Source organism: Aphis gossypii, chromosome X (genome assembly GCF_020184175.1).
Source record: "Aphis gossypii isolate Hap1 chromosome X, ASM2018417v2, whole genome shotgun sequence".
Taxonomy (NCBI): domain Eukaryota; kingdom Metazoa; phylum Arthropoda; class Insecta; order Hemiptera; family Aphididae; genus Aphis; species Aphis gossypii.
Window position 1 is genome coordinate 8,326,627 of NC_065533.1, and position 20,644 is coordinate 8,347,270.

General features: G+C 25.8%; 1 protein-coding gene across 5 annotated transcripts; it reads left to right on the top strand.

Moving 5' to 3' along the window:
- The first annotated feature begins 10,594 nt into the window (after positions 1-10,594).
- On the top strand, positions 10,595-18,511 carry LOC114119184 (uncharacterized). 5 transcript variants are annotated; one of them, XM_050206091.1, is made up of 8 exons: positions 10,595-10,708; positions 11,272-11,421; positions 11,483-11,632; positions 12,052-12,143; positions 12,378-12,533; positions 12,640-12,741; positions 14,290-14,581; positions 18,449-18,511. In XM_050206091.1, exons 2-7 carry the CDS (start codon positions 11,277-11,279, stop codon positions 14,578-14,580), a joined length of 936 nt encoding a protein of 311 aa, XP_050062048.1. In that variant the 5' UTR covers positions 10,595-10,708; positions 11,272-11,276; the 3' UTR covers position 14,581; positions 18,449-18,511. The 5 variants fall into 5 exon arrangements, with proteins under 5 accessions (XP_050062048.1, XP_050062047.1, XP_050062046.1 ...); XM_050206090.1 differs by lacking the exon at positions 18,449-18,511 and adding an exon at positions 16,610-16,764; XM_050206089.1 differs by lacking the exon at positions 18,449-18,511 and having other exon boundaries at positions 14,290-14,730.
- Positions 18,512-20,644: the final 2,133 nt, after the last annotated feature.

Below are 20,644 nucleotides of genomic sequence, written 5' to 3' on the forward strand. Positions count from 1 at the left end.
ATAGAAGGGTAAGTATGAAAAATAAAAATATAGTCATATCGTGGCTATGCGACTATGAAAACCGTGCATTAATTTATTTTAACGCTAAATTAAAATATAGGATATGGTCTTATATTATATAATTATCTATATATAAAGAATATAAGTACCTTGCAGTTCAGTTTTTATTTAATTAGAATGAATAACTACGCCAAATATTTAAAATATTTTGATATTAATAATTATATCGCTGTATAAAATCATAAGTGGAAGTGAATGACATACCAACTTGAAATATTTTAATATATACAACGTGTATGTGGTTAGATATGGGCTTTCATCTTGTTAAAAATAATTTTGAAACAAATCTTCTTGTAGACCTTAATACATTATAATATTAAAGTTTATATTATACGCGTCATGTAATTTTATTTTTTACTCGAGTGTTAAGTAAAAATGGTTACCTCGCCAATGTTAATTATTTATCAATAATAAGTGTATTTATACTTTATTTTAAAAAGTAATATTTATTACTTACATACATACTATTACTTACATGCAGTCATTATAATTGATTTAATCACTGGATTAAGTATTCAATTTTGTAATAAAGATATTATTTTTGAAAATGTTAACTAAAAAATGCATATTATTATATTATTATACAAAAAAAAAAAGTGAATAAATGTCAAAATTTCATAACAATGCAATTCATACTAATATACCATATACGCTTGTATGAATCATATAGATATGTACTAATGATACAATACTACAATAAATGAATGGTCGAGATACTACTGAGAGAAATTTCAAATAATTATTGTACACCTAATAAAGTAATAAATCTATTCTCTAATATTAAGATTATAGTGAGTAATTATGCGAGAAAAACAAAAAAGAATACCTAGGTACTATTCAATTAATATTTAGTTATATATTTTATATTATATATGATGTACATTTTTAATTTAATATTTCTTACTGAATATTATGTGACAGTATTTTTTTTTCAAACAATTTTGAATTGTTAATAACACTACGTGTCGAAAACTCGAAAAGTATACGCACATTATGTTCATGTCGATCAACAACAATAAAACCATACATAATGAAATTCACAGAATTGTGTCGCCTTTTTTCAGTACCTATAGATACAAAATATGTATTATGGTGTATCTGTTATGTACTATGTGTATTATATTATGTGCACCTGTTCAGTAATGGTTATTGGGTTGTGTCAACAATATGTTTTTGAAAAGGCCCATTGAAATTTGAACTGCGCAGTAAGTATTAACTTCATCTCGTTATTACGGTCACAGATACTACGCAGTATTTTGCGAGTAAGGGTGGTCTGCACGTGCATGTGTGTGTGTGTACGAGGGTAGAGGAATATAACGAGTGCATTGTTACGCGTTAATAATAGGGCGAGGGAGATCGAACGTCAACGTGGCGTCGTACAAGCATCGTTGACCGAACAAAAAATTATTCGATAAAGGACAATTTTATTTAACGTGAACACACCGCTACACTTGTATAATACCCTGTTTGTGAAATCTTGTTTACCGTATCGCATTCCTCATACACCGTGATCGTTTGATGCCAGATTTCTGAATAGCTGTATAGTGTATAATAATAATAATAATACTACGTACTATACAATTTAAAATAATATAAAATTATAGAATTTTAAAGAATGCACACAATTTACACGGCCTAACATAAAACAATTAATATGTAGGTTAGTATGTAGGACATACTATACCTATACGTATTATATAAACTAGAAATGGCAAGTGTAACGTCAAATGCGTTTCGATGATTTTAAACGTCTCTTATATACGTTTTTTTTATTATTATTTATCGTTGTAGAAATGTAATAATATATAATAAAATAATAATAGGGTGCGATACTCCGCGATTCGTCATATAACTCCCTCGAGAATTCGACATATTTTTTAGAGTAAAAACGTCAAGCTATATCTCATATCGGCCGGCTATAAGACATGTACCTTTGGAATTACCGTGCGGGACATGGCCGGTGACAGATTTTTACGGGATTATAATATAAAATATTGTGTTTCAGACTTCAATTGTATTAAAACGAGAAAAATAAATTTTACATTGTATACGAATTGAGGGAGGTTAAGTAAGTCAATGCGGTTTTCCACAACGATGTGTTTACTCGAAATTGCTTATTTTAATTTAACAACGCCATAATGTGTATATTTTATACATAACTATATACTAAAAATCGGACTATATTTTATTGAATTTCCTGCGAATATTAAATTAAAAAAAAAATAAAAAGTTATAATAAAATCGGCTTATAGTTTTAACTCCCATTTATTATAAAAAAAACCTAGTTAATGTGTTAAATAAAGCACGATAAACGAGGTAGGTAATAAATGTCATGTGCAAAAGCTTCACCTGTCGTCCGTGGTTCACCACAAAAACAAATGTCCGGACGGACGGCACCAAGATTACTTTTTCCAAATGAGTAATTAAAGTACGTGAGCAAGCATCAAGATTTTACGACTAAGGGTTCCATAATTCTTTCATCTAAATAAATAAAATAATAATTAAAATCATTATCAAAACCGTGCAGTTGTGTATAAAAATAAACATAACTCATAAGTAAAATAAAACGTATATATGTAAAAGAAAGTTAATTTAATTTAATATAATATAATACTGCGATAATTACGTGCGACGGCAGCTTGTTAAAGTCTTCAATTTCTACGTTCTAAGACATAATATCTTTTATCTGACAATCTTGATATTATAACTATTCTATTTTTTAAGCTTTTAGATTGTTTTTTAGTACGGTTTAATTTGACGGTCAAATTTTAACCTAAGCTATATTGTCAGGTGTCACGTCCTTTCAATCAATATTTCATATATAATACGTATATTATGTTATGTAAATTGTACATAATATCAAAAGTTATTAGGTGAAATTAAACTAAATAGAACATTATAATAAATACGTGTTACATGAACATTAATTTGTATTGATTTATTCAAAAAATATGGTATTTATAAACACAGTTATTTTTTTTCCCTTTCTCATAACTTAAGAGCATAGGACTCATTTTTTGTTTTAGTTTTAAGTTTACGGCGTTTACTTGAGAGCATTCAAAAGAAAATTACTTTTAATACGGAACCATTATGTCAGTACGGCAGTAGTATGTAAAGTTTCAAAATGCATTTTGTTTCTTAAAAATTAAGCAAGTATTTCGTGAACTGTATTTTAAATTTTGTGTAACAGTCAATACACTTGATCCAAATAAATGATTATTATTATTATCATTCTGTATGCCATCAAGTATGATAGTTGATAAATACAATCATACACTTGATGTTATTTTCCTTGGGCGTGTGCGTGACAATTGATTAATTGATTTAAAAATGGATATCACGAATAAACAAGAGCAGTGAAGAGCTCTTTATAAAAAAAATAAAACAATACAGAGTGGCCCTACAACCTACCAACCTACATCATGCAATATGCATACTAATTAATAATTATTGAAAATCTTTTGTCACGTATACGACGTGGGCGACACTAAGACACTAATAGATGAGATATTTTTTTTTTTTACAGTTCTATAGTCTATACGATATAATTATATATAGTTATAACATGTGAATTTATTAGACTAGAGTTGATTAACGACAGTTAACAGAATTACAATGTGATACGTTAAATGTATCAAACTGATCAACAAAATGTTCAATAGTTTCAAAAGCTCTGAACTGTTGACGTCTGATTTAAGTATGTTAGGATACGTGGATTTCAACCTGGCTATTAATTAGTCCGGTTTATCCTATTGTATATTGTTAGTATTTATATAATGATCCATTTTTAACCAAATTGTAATATTTTATATTGTTTTAAATTTTTTCTTGATTATCAGAATAGTCTATTTATATAACATATTATTTAGTGATATATATTATAATATCTTTCCTATAATATAGGTACTCATACAATCAAAATATAGATAATAAAAAGCTAAAAAACTTTCACCAAAGGTTCCATACGAACTGATTACTAAAAAAATATTTTAGAGTGAATTAAATACCAATTGAGTTTATGTTTAAATAGGTACCTACTTTTTGAGTCCCGTCAAACGATTTAACAATAAACATTTTCTTTACTAGTTTTACTTAAGAATGCATGTCATAAGATATTCTATAGGTAAAGTTAACATTTTTTTATGTTTATTTTGAAAAATTTGACTAATGTGTATACCTAATATTATTATGTATAATTCACGATACAAATAAAATCAAATATAAACCAGATATACCAGCTTATTATCGAGGCTGTGCAAATAGCAAATTTTTTAATACACATTTTGTAAACAAAATAATACAGTTGATAGTGTTAGTAATAATATAGCGATGATGTGATCATAAATTATTCTTAAGTTATTTTTTGTATTTGGTCAAGTTATATTACTTTTGAACTCAAAAAGTAATTTCATATCAATTAAACTTTCTTTTTTTTTTTAAATATTATTAGAACTTTGATTAATCTGTTTTACATTAAATATTAAATAAGTAATGCTAGTCAATAATATTAAAATATTAAATCATATAAAATGTTTGTTTTAAACATATTATAAATATATTTTAAATAACAATGATTTTCTCACATTACTAATTTAAAAATTATGCTTATTAAAAATAAAACTTTTTTGTCAAATAGATGTGACAAATATTTCGTAACCGGAAAATCGTACTTATAATGATATTTGTAGGTACCTGGTACATATATTATCAATTGGTTGTTATATAGTTTTTTTTTAAATAAGCAACGAGTATTTTATTTAGTAATTTTACTACTTAAAAGTAATTTAAGTTATACTTACAAATAAAATGTAATTCATTAATTACAATCAAATTACTACAAAAGTAATTTTTTACTGTTACTTGTAACACTTTCTAGCACTGATTAGTGATTACGGTGTAACATAAGACAAGTATCACCAGTGACTAAGTGTGTAAGTAAGTAAGAAGTAGGACTAGAACTTCGGTAAGTTTGCGAAAACACTTACACGTTTATTCATGTTTACAATGTTCGTTTAAGGTTGTATAGTATAAATATTTTGTATCGCGGTAATTTCAAATCATATGTTCACGTTGTAATTAGCTATCCAGTGTATTTATTTAAATATAACTTGGAATATTTTCTATTTATTTATTGCGATAATAAAAGTTTAAAATGTAATCTTATGTAGTTGTCTTATCTGCATAAGGTATAACTGATTATCTTCTTTGTATATAGTCGATATATTCCAAGAAAAAGTTTGTTTCAGAGTATAGTAGACATAATAGATGATTGTTAAGGAAAGTATGAAACTACAATTATGTAATCTCGTAATAAAGTTCAAAAAGCAACCACTCAACCTTTCAGTGGCTTTTTGCACTAACATTTTCTTGCTGTTATCTCCGTAGTAAAATTTGACGTTCGTTGTTTTTTAGAGTGCGTATATTATAAATGATTGAACGTTGAAGAGTAACAAATAATGTTAAACTTTATACCAAGCGAGATTCATAAAATGTTAATTCATATTTTCAAAGTTTCTTCGTTTAGGTTATACTACTTTTACTGATGAGCTGCTATTATCCTGGCACAGCTATAATACCAAAAACCTATTACAAAAGTTTATCAAAATAATATATAATGTAAAATCAAGTTTTATAAGAATTATTAAATAATTTTGAATAAACCCTAATAAATTTGTTTTCAAATTCAAATTTATAATTCAACGCGTTGGTACGTGATTTGTAGCTTTGTCATTTATATTTAATTAGTTTAACACTATTATTAAAAGTTGAAAATATGCACAACAATGTTTCGACGTATTCGTTTAAAGTTTAAGCATAATGAAAAATAATATTTATAGTCAGAATAATGCTAATATTAGCGTTATATTTACATAATTTGTAATATGACGAGTATTATTTAGTAATAGGTGTCATAAAAAAGACTTGCCATCAAGAATATTAAATGTTAAAAATATTATTTTCAAATATTAAAAATTGATTATTAATTATTATAATTTATACCATAAAGTAATGTAACATAGGTTAACAAGTATTAATATACCTATCTTCAATCAACAGTCAATAATACATGGTATAAATTAAATCGGTTTTTTTTTTGTTCTAGATAAACTCCATAACGGCTGAATGGATTTTGATACGGCTTACACTATAGGTATAGGTATATAAGTATAGAGAATATGACAAAATGTCAAAATGTCAAAATGTTTGACTAAATAATAATTTTTACAATGATGCAATATTTTGGTAGAAACGATCAACATTATAATTATACACACTGAAGTAAAATGAATGATGAATTATGATGATATTATGTTAATTATGAATGATAATAATTAAAACATTCATGTTTATTCATGTACAAATAAGTTTCAGTGACATATTTACAGTTCGATGAGTGTTGTAGGAAATATAAAAATTCAGTACCTACCATCGACAATCGGCACAGTATATAGATATACATTGTTGTGTATTTGTGATATAACATGTTCACCTAGTATACGCCTTTGAACATAATTATATTACAAAAATTTAATTACTGCTAAAATAACTATATATCTTATCATTATATTATATTATAGTTTTAAATATAAATAAGTAAATATTTTTTTAACACACTTTTAAATTATAATATAAATATTATTATATAAAACATAAGCTGTACCTGAAAGAGTGCAACGTTTGTGGTTCAATTTTCTTAACAAAATGAAAAAATAGACTTTTTCCGATTACTAACCAGAAATAGGACATTAGGATCTAAGTTTCTATATATCATAATATTTTTTTTCACTCAACGATACAGTTAATAAAAATATTTCTTCAAATGATAATCGAATTAATGTGAGCAGCATTTTATTATCTATTATAAATTGATAGTCAACTTTTAAACTTCTAGATAGTATATCAGTTATATAACATTAAAAGTAGTCCTATAGTAGAAGTGAGTTTTTTGTCTGAATAGAAGAAAGTGGGTAATTTTTTTTTTAATATTTACACCACCTAGACGAGTGGACTAATACGGTCATCGATAATTAAAATAATATTTGAAAACAATTATTGCTTTATTTAGTTTACCAAGTACTTATTTTTGTTTCTAAAATTGTTTGTAGTAGCTCCTTCACATTATATCCATTAGCTACATGTCTAAATATACAATTCAATGGTGTATCCAAGTGTTTTCATTGTGATTTCAATCTGCTACAGCTGAGTAAAGTTTTAACCACATTTCACGTTATATTTGTCTGGTTGATTGTTCGTTGTTGCTGAAATAATATCGTCGGCTAAGAGCGTTTACTCTATATGAAAAGCTTCACCGACCCCCTAAATAGTCGATACAACATATATAATATATATTTTAGTTACCTTAGTGAGCACGCGTTCGACTATTTTCTCGAACCGTGGCCGCTCTCATACATAAAATACTTAATCAAACAAACCAAATGTGTTTGCCCAAGTGACGAAAGTGCGCTGAATGTGTATGTTTGCTCAAGTGATGAACAAGATGAACAATGAGAAAAAGCAATAACCGACCATAAAATATACGGAAAATTATATTACGGCCGTTCGTTGACGAAAAGTGTATTATATGTCATATTATATATCCCTGTAGGCGGTTAAAAATGAGATAGCCTCGTATCTATACTTTATACTGTTACCCTTCTAAATAGCTTGCGTTTAGGATGATATAATATTTTTATATAAATATCCCGTCCTTTGGGTTCATCTTCGGAATGATAATATTATTTCAGCCAGCAATCATGAATTTATATTTTTCCGTATAATATAATGCTTGTATACAAAATAAATATTTATCCAACGAAAAACGTTATTGCGTTCAAGTTTTTCGATCTGCCGGCCAGAACGCCGGACTATGTGTAAGTACCTATATTATTCGCGACCCCACCAACGGCACTCACCACTTTTGCCGATAGTCAGGATTGAACGAGATTAAATGAGTTTTATTATTATGACCCGGAAGATTCAATATTATAGTGGTGTATAATATTATTATTAGACACACGCACTCGTATAAAATTATACTGGCGCGCGAGTTCGCCCGTAGGGCTGTAGAGTTGACATTTATTTTTCGTTGGAGTTTTATATTTAACGATTGTCCAGCGGCATTATTGTTATCAATATTTTAGCAATAAAATTATTATTAAACGACTCGTTCGTCTAAAACCGCTGCCGCAATGCCGCTGGCACCAGTACTGCAGGACTGTCAATGTTTGAGTTCACAAAAAATATTGAAAATAAGTGTATAAAATTATTCCGAAAATTCTGTTCCGGTTATTGGGCAGTAAAGTTTTGGATTAGTTACGAAAAATGTTAGACCGTAAAAATTAAAAGTGTTTAGATTCTGACGTAATTAATTTACTGCCATCCCGTAATATTTTATATCGCGTTGTTTATAATTTAAATATTTAATACAACGTTAATGCATAATGTTAGAACATGAGTTTTCACGCCATATATACATAGTTTTAAAAGTTATATAATATGTATAATACGACTAACAACTGATAATTTACGTCAATTTATCGCGCACAGAGGTCGTTTTGTCGTCAAATTATTGATGATAATTAATTATATCTTAATATCTGAGTAATTCGCTAATTTTTGTCGTTTTTAGATATCTATAAATTAATGGCTTACAAGTTCCATTGCATAATATACAATTTATTTATGTCATACGATTAACTTTGAAGGTATGTAGACATTATTGACACTGTTAAAAATTTTAATAATTACAAATTACCTCGTATTTTATATATAATTTAATATATATATTATATATAATATTACATTATATTAAGCCGGTTGTTTTAATTATTTTAAATTCTGAATGGAGCCGAATGTATATTATTGTAAAATCAATACATTCGGCTCCGTCCAGAATTATATTAAATTATATGTTTTTTTAATTTATTTATTTTCTGTCTGTCATCACCTTTTGAGATTTTGGGGGAGGTTAAATATAGAAACTCAAGGTTAGGAATTCAAATAAGATTTTAACAAAATTTTACTATTATTATAAAAGTATCTACTTTAATATTGAAATAGTTAACATAAACTTTAATGTTGATTTTTTTTTTCAAAAACACAATTTTTTATTAATAATATAAAATAATATAAGTTGTATTAAAAAATAAAAATGAATTTTACTATGTTTAGAACATGACAATATAAAAACTTGGTAAAAGTCTTAACTATAAGAAATTAAAAAAAAAAGTGTCAACGAATGGTTAGGGACAAATATCACTGTCACTCCTTTATAGTATTTTTTTTATTTTTTTTCTGATTATTAAGAAATCGCTCAAAGTACTGGAACAAGTGCTAACTAGAATTCTAGATTCAATTTGCAAAACCAAAATCTCAATTCAAAAAACAAGAAGAAAATCGAAACATTTTTACGGGCCTAAAAGCTGACAGAAACACACATTATTGTAAATTCAATATATTCATCGCTCGCCGCTCATAATTTAATACATTAAAAAGAATTATAACCGTAATCAGGATTTTTTTGTCACTGCTCCAGCGTACCAAAAAATACGTGCTTCATCATGAAATATAAATATCAAGAATATAATTGAAATATTTTTTTCTAAATATAACACCTTCGCGTGGTGTTTAGTGATAATGTTATAAGTGTTATTTTCAATCAGGTTTTTAAAAACGTATATTTATAATAATCAAAACTCAGAATGTTTTACGTCTAATTATGAAAATTTAATCCTTAAAAGGCACCACTTAAGTTTACTTTTATATTTATAATAATCCTTAGTCCTTACTGAAAGAATATTAATATGCAAATGGATATTATTATCATAATTCACGGTTTTTTTTACTCGTGTCGCTTAAAGCACATTTTCGAAAAATATTAAGCATTAATAACACATCGGAGTCTATGATTATCATAGTTATTAAAATATTAATTCACTGTATATGAATTTCAAACGAAAATTATTTGCTTCATTTTTACTGTTTAAAGCATAAAATCACGATTGTAATTTTTTTAGTGACTATTATACATGATAAAATAGGTCACAGCGTTTAAAGAACTATAATACACAAAAATGGTCAATTTTATGTACATATATTGTACGTATTATGTGGTCTTCATAAAGTGGTCGAATAAGTTAAAGGGCAATATAAATTTATCAAAAAAATTATATCTAGTATAAAAAGAATGTCGACAAGTTGATCTTTTCAAATCTGATGACCAATACGATTTATGTATAAAATATGTTTGTTTGCGCTTCTAGAACCACTTGATACCTATAATATAGATACATACAAAACAATCTCAAACTAATTTATTGTTGCATATTATAGCGTATAAGGTATAACTAGTTTTAGTGTAAAATTCTTGAACGCTGATAATAACTAATAGGTATAGATATTATTTGACGAAAATAGAAATATTATTTAAATTATATTTTATGTAATACAAATACTTAATAAATAATGTATCTCTTTCTATTTTATTAAAATGTATTTACATTTTTATTTTTCAGTAAATATACACTATTATAGCGGTAACTAAGTAACTAAAAAAAAAAACAAAAAAAATATATTTAATGATGATACAAATAACTGCAGCTAAGAATTAAAATTGAAAGATGTCAAAAATAGGGAAAATCTCCCCCAAGTAATAAATTATAATAATAATAAAAATATTAATTTAATTCATAGAATAGTCAATATAGATTACATTTTTTTAGCATCAAACATCAAATAATTATTTTAAAATATTTATTATTTATAAAATATTTGATTTAAAATTCAGATAACATAATTAATTACCCGTTTTCATATTTTTATCAGACTGAGTGAAGAAAATAATGTTTTAACATAATTCATTGTTAGCAAATATTTTTTTTATTCATGAGCTCTTGGAAATTTTTCATTTTCTTTCGTATTGCTTGGCATATTTTTACATTTTTATGGCATGGCTTAATTTTATTTTGTTACCGGATCGATATCTACTCTTCAATAACATTATTTGTTTTTAAATCTTTAACAATAAAATTATTATAAATTGACATTAGTGTTTTCGTTTTTGTTTTATGCTGATTTATGATTTATCATACTAGAAAAGTAAAACAGATAAATTTTTACTGTGATAAAAACTAATTGTATTTTTCTATGGACTGTACGTAAATATGTTAAATTCTAGAATGTATAAATAAAATTTAAAAGTCATTATTATAGATAAAATGTCATTATCTGAAATCGTGAAAAAAATTAAAAGTTTAAATGTAAAAACACAAACAATTTATACAGTATACGAAAAAAAATACCAAGAAAATGCTGAATTGAAAATTAATATTAATAAACTTTATACTCAAATACAAAAACAAAGTTAGCCAAAATATAATAATACTTAAAAACATTCTTTTACTAAAAGTTATATTTATTTTAGCTTTGCTTAAAAATAAGTTAATGGAAGAAATCATGAATTTTGATAAAACCAAAAAAGATCTCGAAGATGAACTAAATATTAGGATTAGTAATAACAGAATAATGGAATCAAAGATCAATGTTCAATTTGAAGAAATACAAAAATTAATGGGTGAGGTAAATTTTTGAAAATAAAACATAGATTTAAAATTAAGTATAACTATTAACTAGTATAAGTATAACAATGTATGTAATTACTTTTTTAATTGACTTAAAAACTGATACAATTTAATGTTTGGCTAATTATAAAAACCACAATTTATTTGTATATGTATTTCTAATATAATTATTGTTATATTTTAATTATTTTTGAAGGCTATATTGTATAAATATATTTTTAAAAATCTATAAATTAAAAAATAAATTATTTACTTTTTTATTTTGTATATTATAAAATATTGTTCTAAAATTCTATAGCATTCATATCAAATTTGTATTTTTATATTTCAGAATGAAATAATCAGTGTGATATCTTTTAGTATGTCGCAACTTATATAGTAGGTATATAATATATAACTTGAATTTTTATAGGTGAAAAAGATAAAAAAACTGAGAACATTGATCAGCAAATGAAAATCATTAATGAAAATTGTATCTACAAAAAAAAAATATTATTGTCAAAGGTATATTGAATAAAGATATTTTAAGTATTTGAATGTTGATACTTATATAAGTACAACTTTATAGTAGATATAAAGTATAAAGTTTGTATAAATATTTTTTTCTCTTTTATATAATATAAGCTATTATTTAAAATACTTTAATAGCATATACCAGTTACTTACATAAATATAAAAATATTGAAATGTTATTAAATGTTATTCAAATAATAAATAAAAAGTTAAAATTATTTTCAGAGATTAGAAAGAGAAAAAGAAAACAAACATTATAAATCATTGTGCAAAAACTTGATGACAGAGGATATTTTATCTAATAAAATCGCTATTAAAAATGCCAAAAAGTTTACTGATGAACACATAATATTAAACAAAAAATACCAAAGATCTAAAAAAGTACGTAAAAAAAAAAATTAGTTTAATATGATTTGGCGGTCCACCAATTATTTTTTATTGATCGTAGATAACAAATTCTTATGTATTATTATTCACCAATGTATAGGATATGAAAACAGTATTGGGCAAAATTGAATTAAATAAATACAACTATTTATCATATTTTGACGAAAACTACGATAATGTGGATAAAACCAATATAATAAAGGTTGGTTTAATTTAGTTTAGTTAAGTTATTGGTAATTCTATAGTGCAACAAATTTAATTTAATTTTATATTCATAATTAAATATAGGTTTTAAAATACAAGTATCCACATTGTAAACATTTGTAAATAAATAAACAAATTGCTTAATATACATAATACATAGTGCATTATAATACGCGATCAGGGGGACTGACAATTACAATTACTAAAAAGCTTCATGTCTCATAGATAGGGGCGTAGGGCCATATTATGCAAGGATATAATGGGACATTTGCACTGGGTCCATTTGAAAGAAGAGCATATCGAAAACTTATTAATTGTATTTGTAACTACATCTTTTTAATTAGCAATCCTGAGTTTCATCGATATTAGTTTTTAGGACAGAAAGCTAAAAAATGCTGCTTAAAAAATTAGTCTTATAAAAGTATTATTAAAATCAAAATTATAAATTGATAAAAAAATAATGTTTATGCTATTTTAATTAGTGCGTAATGTTAATAAAGTATTACGTAATGGTTACGTAGAGTAGTTTCTTAAAAATGTATAGCAACGGTTCTTAAACTGTACAGGTATGCGAAACACTACATGTTGGTACGCAAAAGCCGAAAGACCGTATGACAGTAGAACGGAAAATAAAAAATAAATATTCGATTGAGATCTCATTAAAAATTTGTATTTAATTAATATCTTATTTTTTAAAAACTAATACATAGTTATTATCTTGTAGTATATTACTACCTTAATATTTCAAATTAATGTATTTAACTAAAAAGTAAAGTATTTTATTGTACAATTTGGATCGTTGTATTTTTAGTCATTAGTGGTACGTGACTGATTAATAATACACATTAATAATAAGTGGTACGCAAAAAAAAACTTTGAGAACCGCCGATGTATAGCGTTCTTGTATATTAAGTAATGATGTTATAACCAATATAATTTTATTTATTGATTCAGAGGCTCAACATTTAAATTGTAATGCGTCCATGGATTGGAAAATCGTGGCCTATTTATAGGTCGATAAATTTGGTTTGATATTTTGTTTGCTATTTAGTATGAACAAATACAATAAATGCTTGTGATTTTAATTGTAAATTAATTTGCATGGACAAAATATCGAAATTAAATCTTTAAATAAAAATGAAAGCCACTCCGAGATATAAGATTAATTTTTGCTAATTATTTAATCATGTTTCGTAAAAATTTCCGTAGGACTTATTACTTAACTGGATAATTAGGCTGATGTATGGTTTTATCTCCCTTCTCATCGGGTAAATAGGATTACGGGTAAGTGGTATTATCTAGGTACATATTGAAAATACCAAAGACTTATTATATATTACATTCCTTGTGATCTTATAACTAAATACAGTAAGGCAATAATATTTTTCAATAAATAATGAAAACATTAAAGCTGGTTTCATGTAAATTAATAATTGATATAACTATATATTGTATTGTGTAAGTATTTTTATTTTTAATATCCTTGTCTATATAATAATTAATGTATTATTGTTTGACAATAAATTTCGTCTTTACCATATTTTAGTTAATAGCATCAACGTTTAATCAATTAATCAATATTGGATATATATGCTATTGGGAATCAAAAGCCAAAATGTTCATTAAACATGCAAAGGTATGGACGGTAGACAACCCATCCGGAATGCCTATACAATTCATTACACCGTTCAATCAGACTATTATATCGTTTCCAACTACAGATGCTGTGCCATCATTTGAACCTTGTTACAGGTTAAAAACTGCTAAGCGAATAAACGAAAATAAAATTGAAAATAATAACCAGAATACTAGACAGATGAGTACTTCGAGTCCCTAAAGTAATGAAATAATTGATGATCTTACACTTTAATATAATTGCATAATGTTGCAATTATTTATCTATATCGGCTGTACACTTACAGCGAATTACAATGTATAGGTTTAAGGTCCATCGATTGATATGAATAATTAATATTATTTGATTTTAGATTATCTACATTTTGTATCTACGTATCTATTTGTTATTTACATTAATCACAAGATACTTTTATGACAACCATTAACTCACGATAATTAAATAAATCAGCATGAGCATTGTGTATAATGTATCTTAGATTCTAAATTGTCATTGCTATAACATCATTGTATTATTATTACCGTCTATACATGAAAAATATTGTTAAGGATTTACGTCTGTTTATACTTAAAAATAAAATAAAATAAAATAGTTGACTTTGATTTATACTTACGACATTATATGAAAAATTGTATTTAGTAATCAACTATCTGGTGTTAAGTAGTAAGGTAGGAAATCATGATGGTATCCAGATCCTTCCTCTCAATTAATATAAAATACAATTATATACATTATGTACAGTTATTTTGAAAAGTTAATTTGATTCTTTAAAATACCAAATAGATCCAATTTGAAAGAAATTACTCTCAAAATTAAAAATGAAACTTATTTAAAATTATATTTTAATGTTTCAATAAGTGACGATAGATACAAAAAATTAAAATAAATAACATAGTATTGTGAAATTAATATATTCATCACTCTACTAAGAATCTAAAATTATATATTATAATATTATAATTATTAATTACAGGTACGCCACAATTGTTTTTATTAATTAATTATATTTAAGTATAATTTATACTTTTAAAACTTACAACTACAGTTACTTAAAAAAAAAATTTACAATTATATTGTATTCATAATTTTATTATTATATAATTTACTGGCAGTATTTTGCTTTAAGCTAAATAATAATGAAAATATCAATGTAATGATATTGTTAAACTATAAGAATATTAATAATAGTCCTTTAAACTTTTTAATTCTAATGAAAATTATTAAGGCGTGATGTGTAAACAAAAATTACCGCATGGAATTGATTAAAACAAACGACGACTTATTAATATTAAAATTTAATCACATTTTGTCACTGAATACAATGTAGTAGTTAAGTTTAATACAGTTTTGAATTTTAATTAAAGTTATTAAAGTCGTATCGTTTTTAAGTAACTAGTGATTATAATACTATATTATTTACAACAATATAAATGTCACAAAGTTTCATGATTTAGAAAAGTATAACGCCAGATTGCTGGTTTCGGTAATTAAAGCTTTAAATACATAGTCGTTACTCAAGTTATAATAAAGTTAAGCGAGCTTGCTACAATAATGTTTTTTATGATTAGTGTTATGATATTGAACTATACATAGTAGACTAAAAAAAAGCGGATTTTGTATGATTTATTATTTTTTTAAATTATATTTGTCAAATAATCTAATTTTATGTTCCTAATAAATTCATTATATTTTAATCTATCTTATTATTTAAAAACTATAATGATTAATTATATATTTTTTTTCAATAACACAATCGATAGTGAATAATTTATAACATACTCTATAAATATTATATTACCCATGGATAATGTATAAAAGTGTTTTACATTTTATTTACACTATAAATTCGATAACAAACATCCATGTTTGTAAATAAATAAAATTAATTATCTACAATTAACAGTTATTGGTATATTATAGTGTACATGTGTATTATAAAATCTATAGATTGCAATTAAAAGCTATTAGTATTTTGTGTTGTACTTATGGTTGGAATTGTGTACAAATACGTATTTTACTAGATTAATAAGTAGAAAAAAATCTAGTGATCTTAATGGTATAAGAATTATAATGATTTTTCATTATTATAGATAGTACTCGTTATTTATAATATTAAAAAAAATAAATAAATAAATAAAAATAATAACTGAATTAAAAGCATTGGAAAAGGAATGAACAAAAGCATATTATAAATAAAGATATTTAAGATACTTTGTTATATTTTTTCAAGTGAACAATTCAGTGTTAACATCGAACACGTAAAATAAAAATAAAAATTTCAGCACAAAAATAGAGTGTTATACGATTGCGAATGAAACGATTGTGGATCGACCTTTTCCCGAAACACGATTGCGAATGTTTTTACCTGCCTATTTTCGTGCAGCGTTGTCAGATTTTGTGTCAGTCAATTATATACATATAATAAATGGATTTAATATTATTTGTACGAATTCTGTTTTTTTTTCAAATAATCAAATATAGTATTAAGGTTAACAACAATGGTTGTCTGCCAATACGTCGGGCGATAAGTTAGGCGTAGATGCGATGTAGAATAAATACGTATTATAACATTAATATTATCTAAATATAATTTTTTTTTAATTAATCGACATTTTAAACTCTACCTATTATTTTGTATCGTATTTAGGTTTTGTAACGTAGTTAAAATGTAACATTGTATTATTAATATCTAATAGTTTGGTTTAGGGAAGGAGAAGACCGTCTTAACTGCTCATCTTTAGATCCACTATTAGTTATAGAGTTAAAAAGTCTTTCAAAATAATATGTTTATTAACCACTGCGTACGGTGTAGGTACAAATAATTATTTACAACGTTCGATAAACATAATAACAACAATTCGGAGCGACTAGTGATTTCGGAGTTCAACCTTTTTTTGTGTTCTTTGTGGTGGTGCTGCCGCGGTGTTGGTAGGGGGTAGGGTGTATAATATAGAAAGGAATTCTTCAGAAGTGTATACAATATAATATATTACCTACCTACCTATAGTGTGTATAGTGTATACTTGTTTATTCAGGCTCGGCCGTAGAAGCGCAGAGTATGATACATATAAATAGTTTTTCTTCTCAGTATCTACCCTCCCAAAAATGGTATAACATAAGTATATCCACCGAAAACGAATTTCTTTCTAACAACGGTCTCTTATGTGTACGTGTGTATCGTTTTAAACACCGAATAATAATTATGGTCATGAACATAAAAAAAAAAATCATGATAACTAACCCGTTTGTATTTACCGGGGGGTGATTTTCTAGTTAATAATTATTATGGTAACTGTTACGATACTTTTAGTTTCATCAAAAACCTGTTTACAGCGATATTTTTTTTTACAAAAACATGTCAGGACGATCTTCGTTTTTTACTCGAGACAACGAAACGATTAATGACGTCATCGTTGTTTAGCGTCGAGATAATTCAAAATGAATATTGTTGTTTTTTGGGCAATCGTGACTATAATGGAATCTTAAAATAAAAATTTACTTAAAATGCAATGGAACATGTTATAATACGTCCCGGTATCGTACGTCCCAGGTCCAAGTTTTATTCTACTTACGGCTCTACTGATAGTGGTACAGACATGAGTATAAAAAAAAGTACTTATCGATATATTATTCTCATAATATTTTTGATCTGTAGTTTTTGCGTGTTACATTGTCTCAGTATTATAATAGTTGGCTAAATAAATATAAGCTTGAATAATTTTCATCGTACTATTGTGGCGACAGACGTCTGTCGATAAAATGATAAATAGCATACAACAATATCAATTATTTAGTACTTACGTATTAATCATCTTACTCATTGAAAATTAATACCATTTTTCATGTTTTATCTGTAGTTCGACTACGAGTATATTAATTCATTTAAAACGTTCATTTAATTTCTAAACAATTATTAAATTGAGACATATGCAGCGCTATATAATTATAGAGCGTTCATTAATGGACATTTTGGTTTTATTTTTTAAGGTCATCATGCGATTTCGGGATACACATTACTTATTCATAAATCGTGTAAAATGTATATTCTAACTGCTTTTGTGTTTTATAGTTGTGTTTCCGGTATGCGTTCAATTAACAATAATCGTCACTTGTCTAGACGCATTATACAGTGATAATTAGACACAAGAAAAGTAATATATATTATATATTATATATTGTATCATTAAATCAATTATAAATTATTTTTCTCACGAGAAAATACATTAAAAAGTACTTGTAGTTATAGTATGGTATTAAATTATATCTGTTGCTATATAAGGCTATTATACAGAATGTTGACAAAAGAACCTTCTCCACGACGTCACTGTAAGCTATAATAAGTTAATACTGAGATTATTTTAGACTGGAACACAGAGTTGTGATATAAAATTCTTAAAATTCATTTAAATGTTTTCAAAATAAAATTACCGATAGTAAATTATAATATGTCCTCGATGACAAAAAAAAACATTTTATTAATTTATTCAAAATATGACACTTCACAACCTTACATTAAACAAATTTTATAGAGGTAAGGAACTAGGAGGTGTGGTGCGTGAGAGGGGAAGTCGTCACCCAGAGTGGCGGCTATAGTTGTATACATTAAAATTTTCTAAAGGTACGTTTTCCTTGCAGCGTCCGGACACAGATTTTGGTCGCGGCGTCTGGACGATCTACACTGGTCCGAGACCAGTGCTGTCGCCAGACACGGCGTCACGTTCAAAATACATATAGGTTTATAGTACAGAGTACGACGCGTCCGGACGCTGCAAGGAAAACGTACCTTAATAATCGAAAATAACTACAATACATTACAAATAAAACTCATGTCTTGTACACGATAATTTCTAGGTAAATAATAGTTAAACACACATAACAATATGCAGATGAAGATTATATATATATATGTGTGTGTGTGTAATTTATATTTATAAATGTGTGTATGTAAAATATAGGAAAAAAATTAAAAAACAAATATATATATATATATTTTTAAATTAATTATTTTATTAATAAATAATAATTAATAATTAATATTACCAATATTATTTTATTATTTTTAATCATTCAAATTGTTTTAATTTTTTATCATACAAAAAAAAAACAAACCATTTTTAATCATACCCGTAGAATTCATTAACAGTCCCAAGTTTGTTAAAATGAGAGGAAAAATGAATTGATTTTCCAAATACAATATTTAAAAGTCCCCTCCCAAAACATGACAATGTTTTAAAATCACTAAAAAATACACGAGTACAATAAATATTTAAAAAAAAAAAAAAATACAAAACAGACTTGGAAAATTATTTATTTTAAGATTTAAAGAATGTTAATCTTTTAGTGTGCTTCATTGTTGACTGTCTCTTTAGAGTAGCTAGGTCCTTCAATAAGTCCAGACACACTATTCTGCGTCAACCGTGTCAACTCGGCATTTTCTAAATTTTAGTCTTATATTTTTTCATTATCTTACGTGTCGATGTATCTTCTTCATCGTCGAGATTATTCACGTACTTAGAGATAGAGTCAGCATTTTTTTTTATATCTGAAATTGTGGATGTTCCAACTCCATACTTTTCGGCTAATGCTCGGCCTGTTTCGCCTTTTTTCGATTGCGCAATAATGTCTACTTTTTCTTTGATAGTAAGTACTATACGTTTTCTTTTAGTCGACATAGTGGTACTACAATTCACTTGTTGTAACGGCTGATAAACGCAAAGGTTACACAATAACTAACTTACTTAAAAAATGCCGAAATATCGACGGCCAATAATCAGCGTTCAATAATAATTGTATTTAATAGTTTTTATTTAAACTATACATTACCTATATACATACATATACATGTATAATACCTATAAACCTACTAAAGCGGTTGATATCTAATCTATGGATATAATAACGAAATACGAATTCGAGTTATTAATTAATTTTTTTTTTTTTTATCCGGTTGATTTGTATTTGGATAATCAGAGTTCTACCATATAATATAAATTAAATATTGAAATACAGATTAATTGGAGGGGGTGAGAGAGAACGCAGAGTATGATGGTGATAAGATGTGAATAACGACCTTTAGGTCAATAGTTGGAGTATCATTATTGTTAACATTTTATATCAGTAAAAAAATATTTGTTTTTGTGAAAGAGCTTATATTATATTGATGTTGATATACTTGAATCATAATCACACACTAACATAATGTAGTATAACGATGTCAATTTTCCAATAAAAAAGTTATAAATTGTTCGAGATCGTTATGCGTATT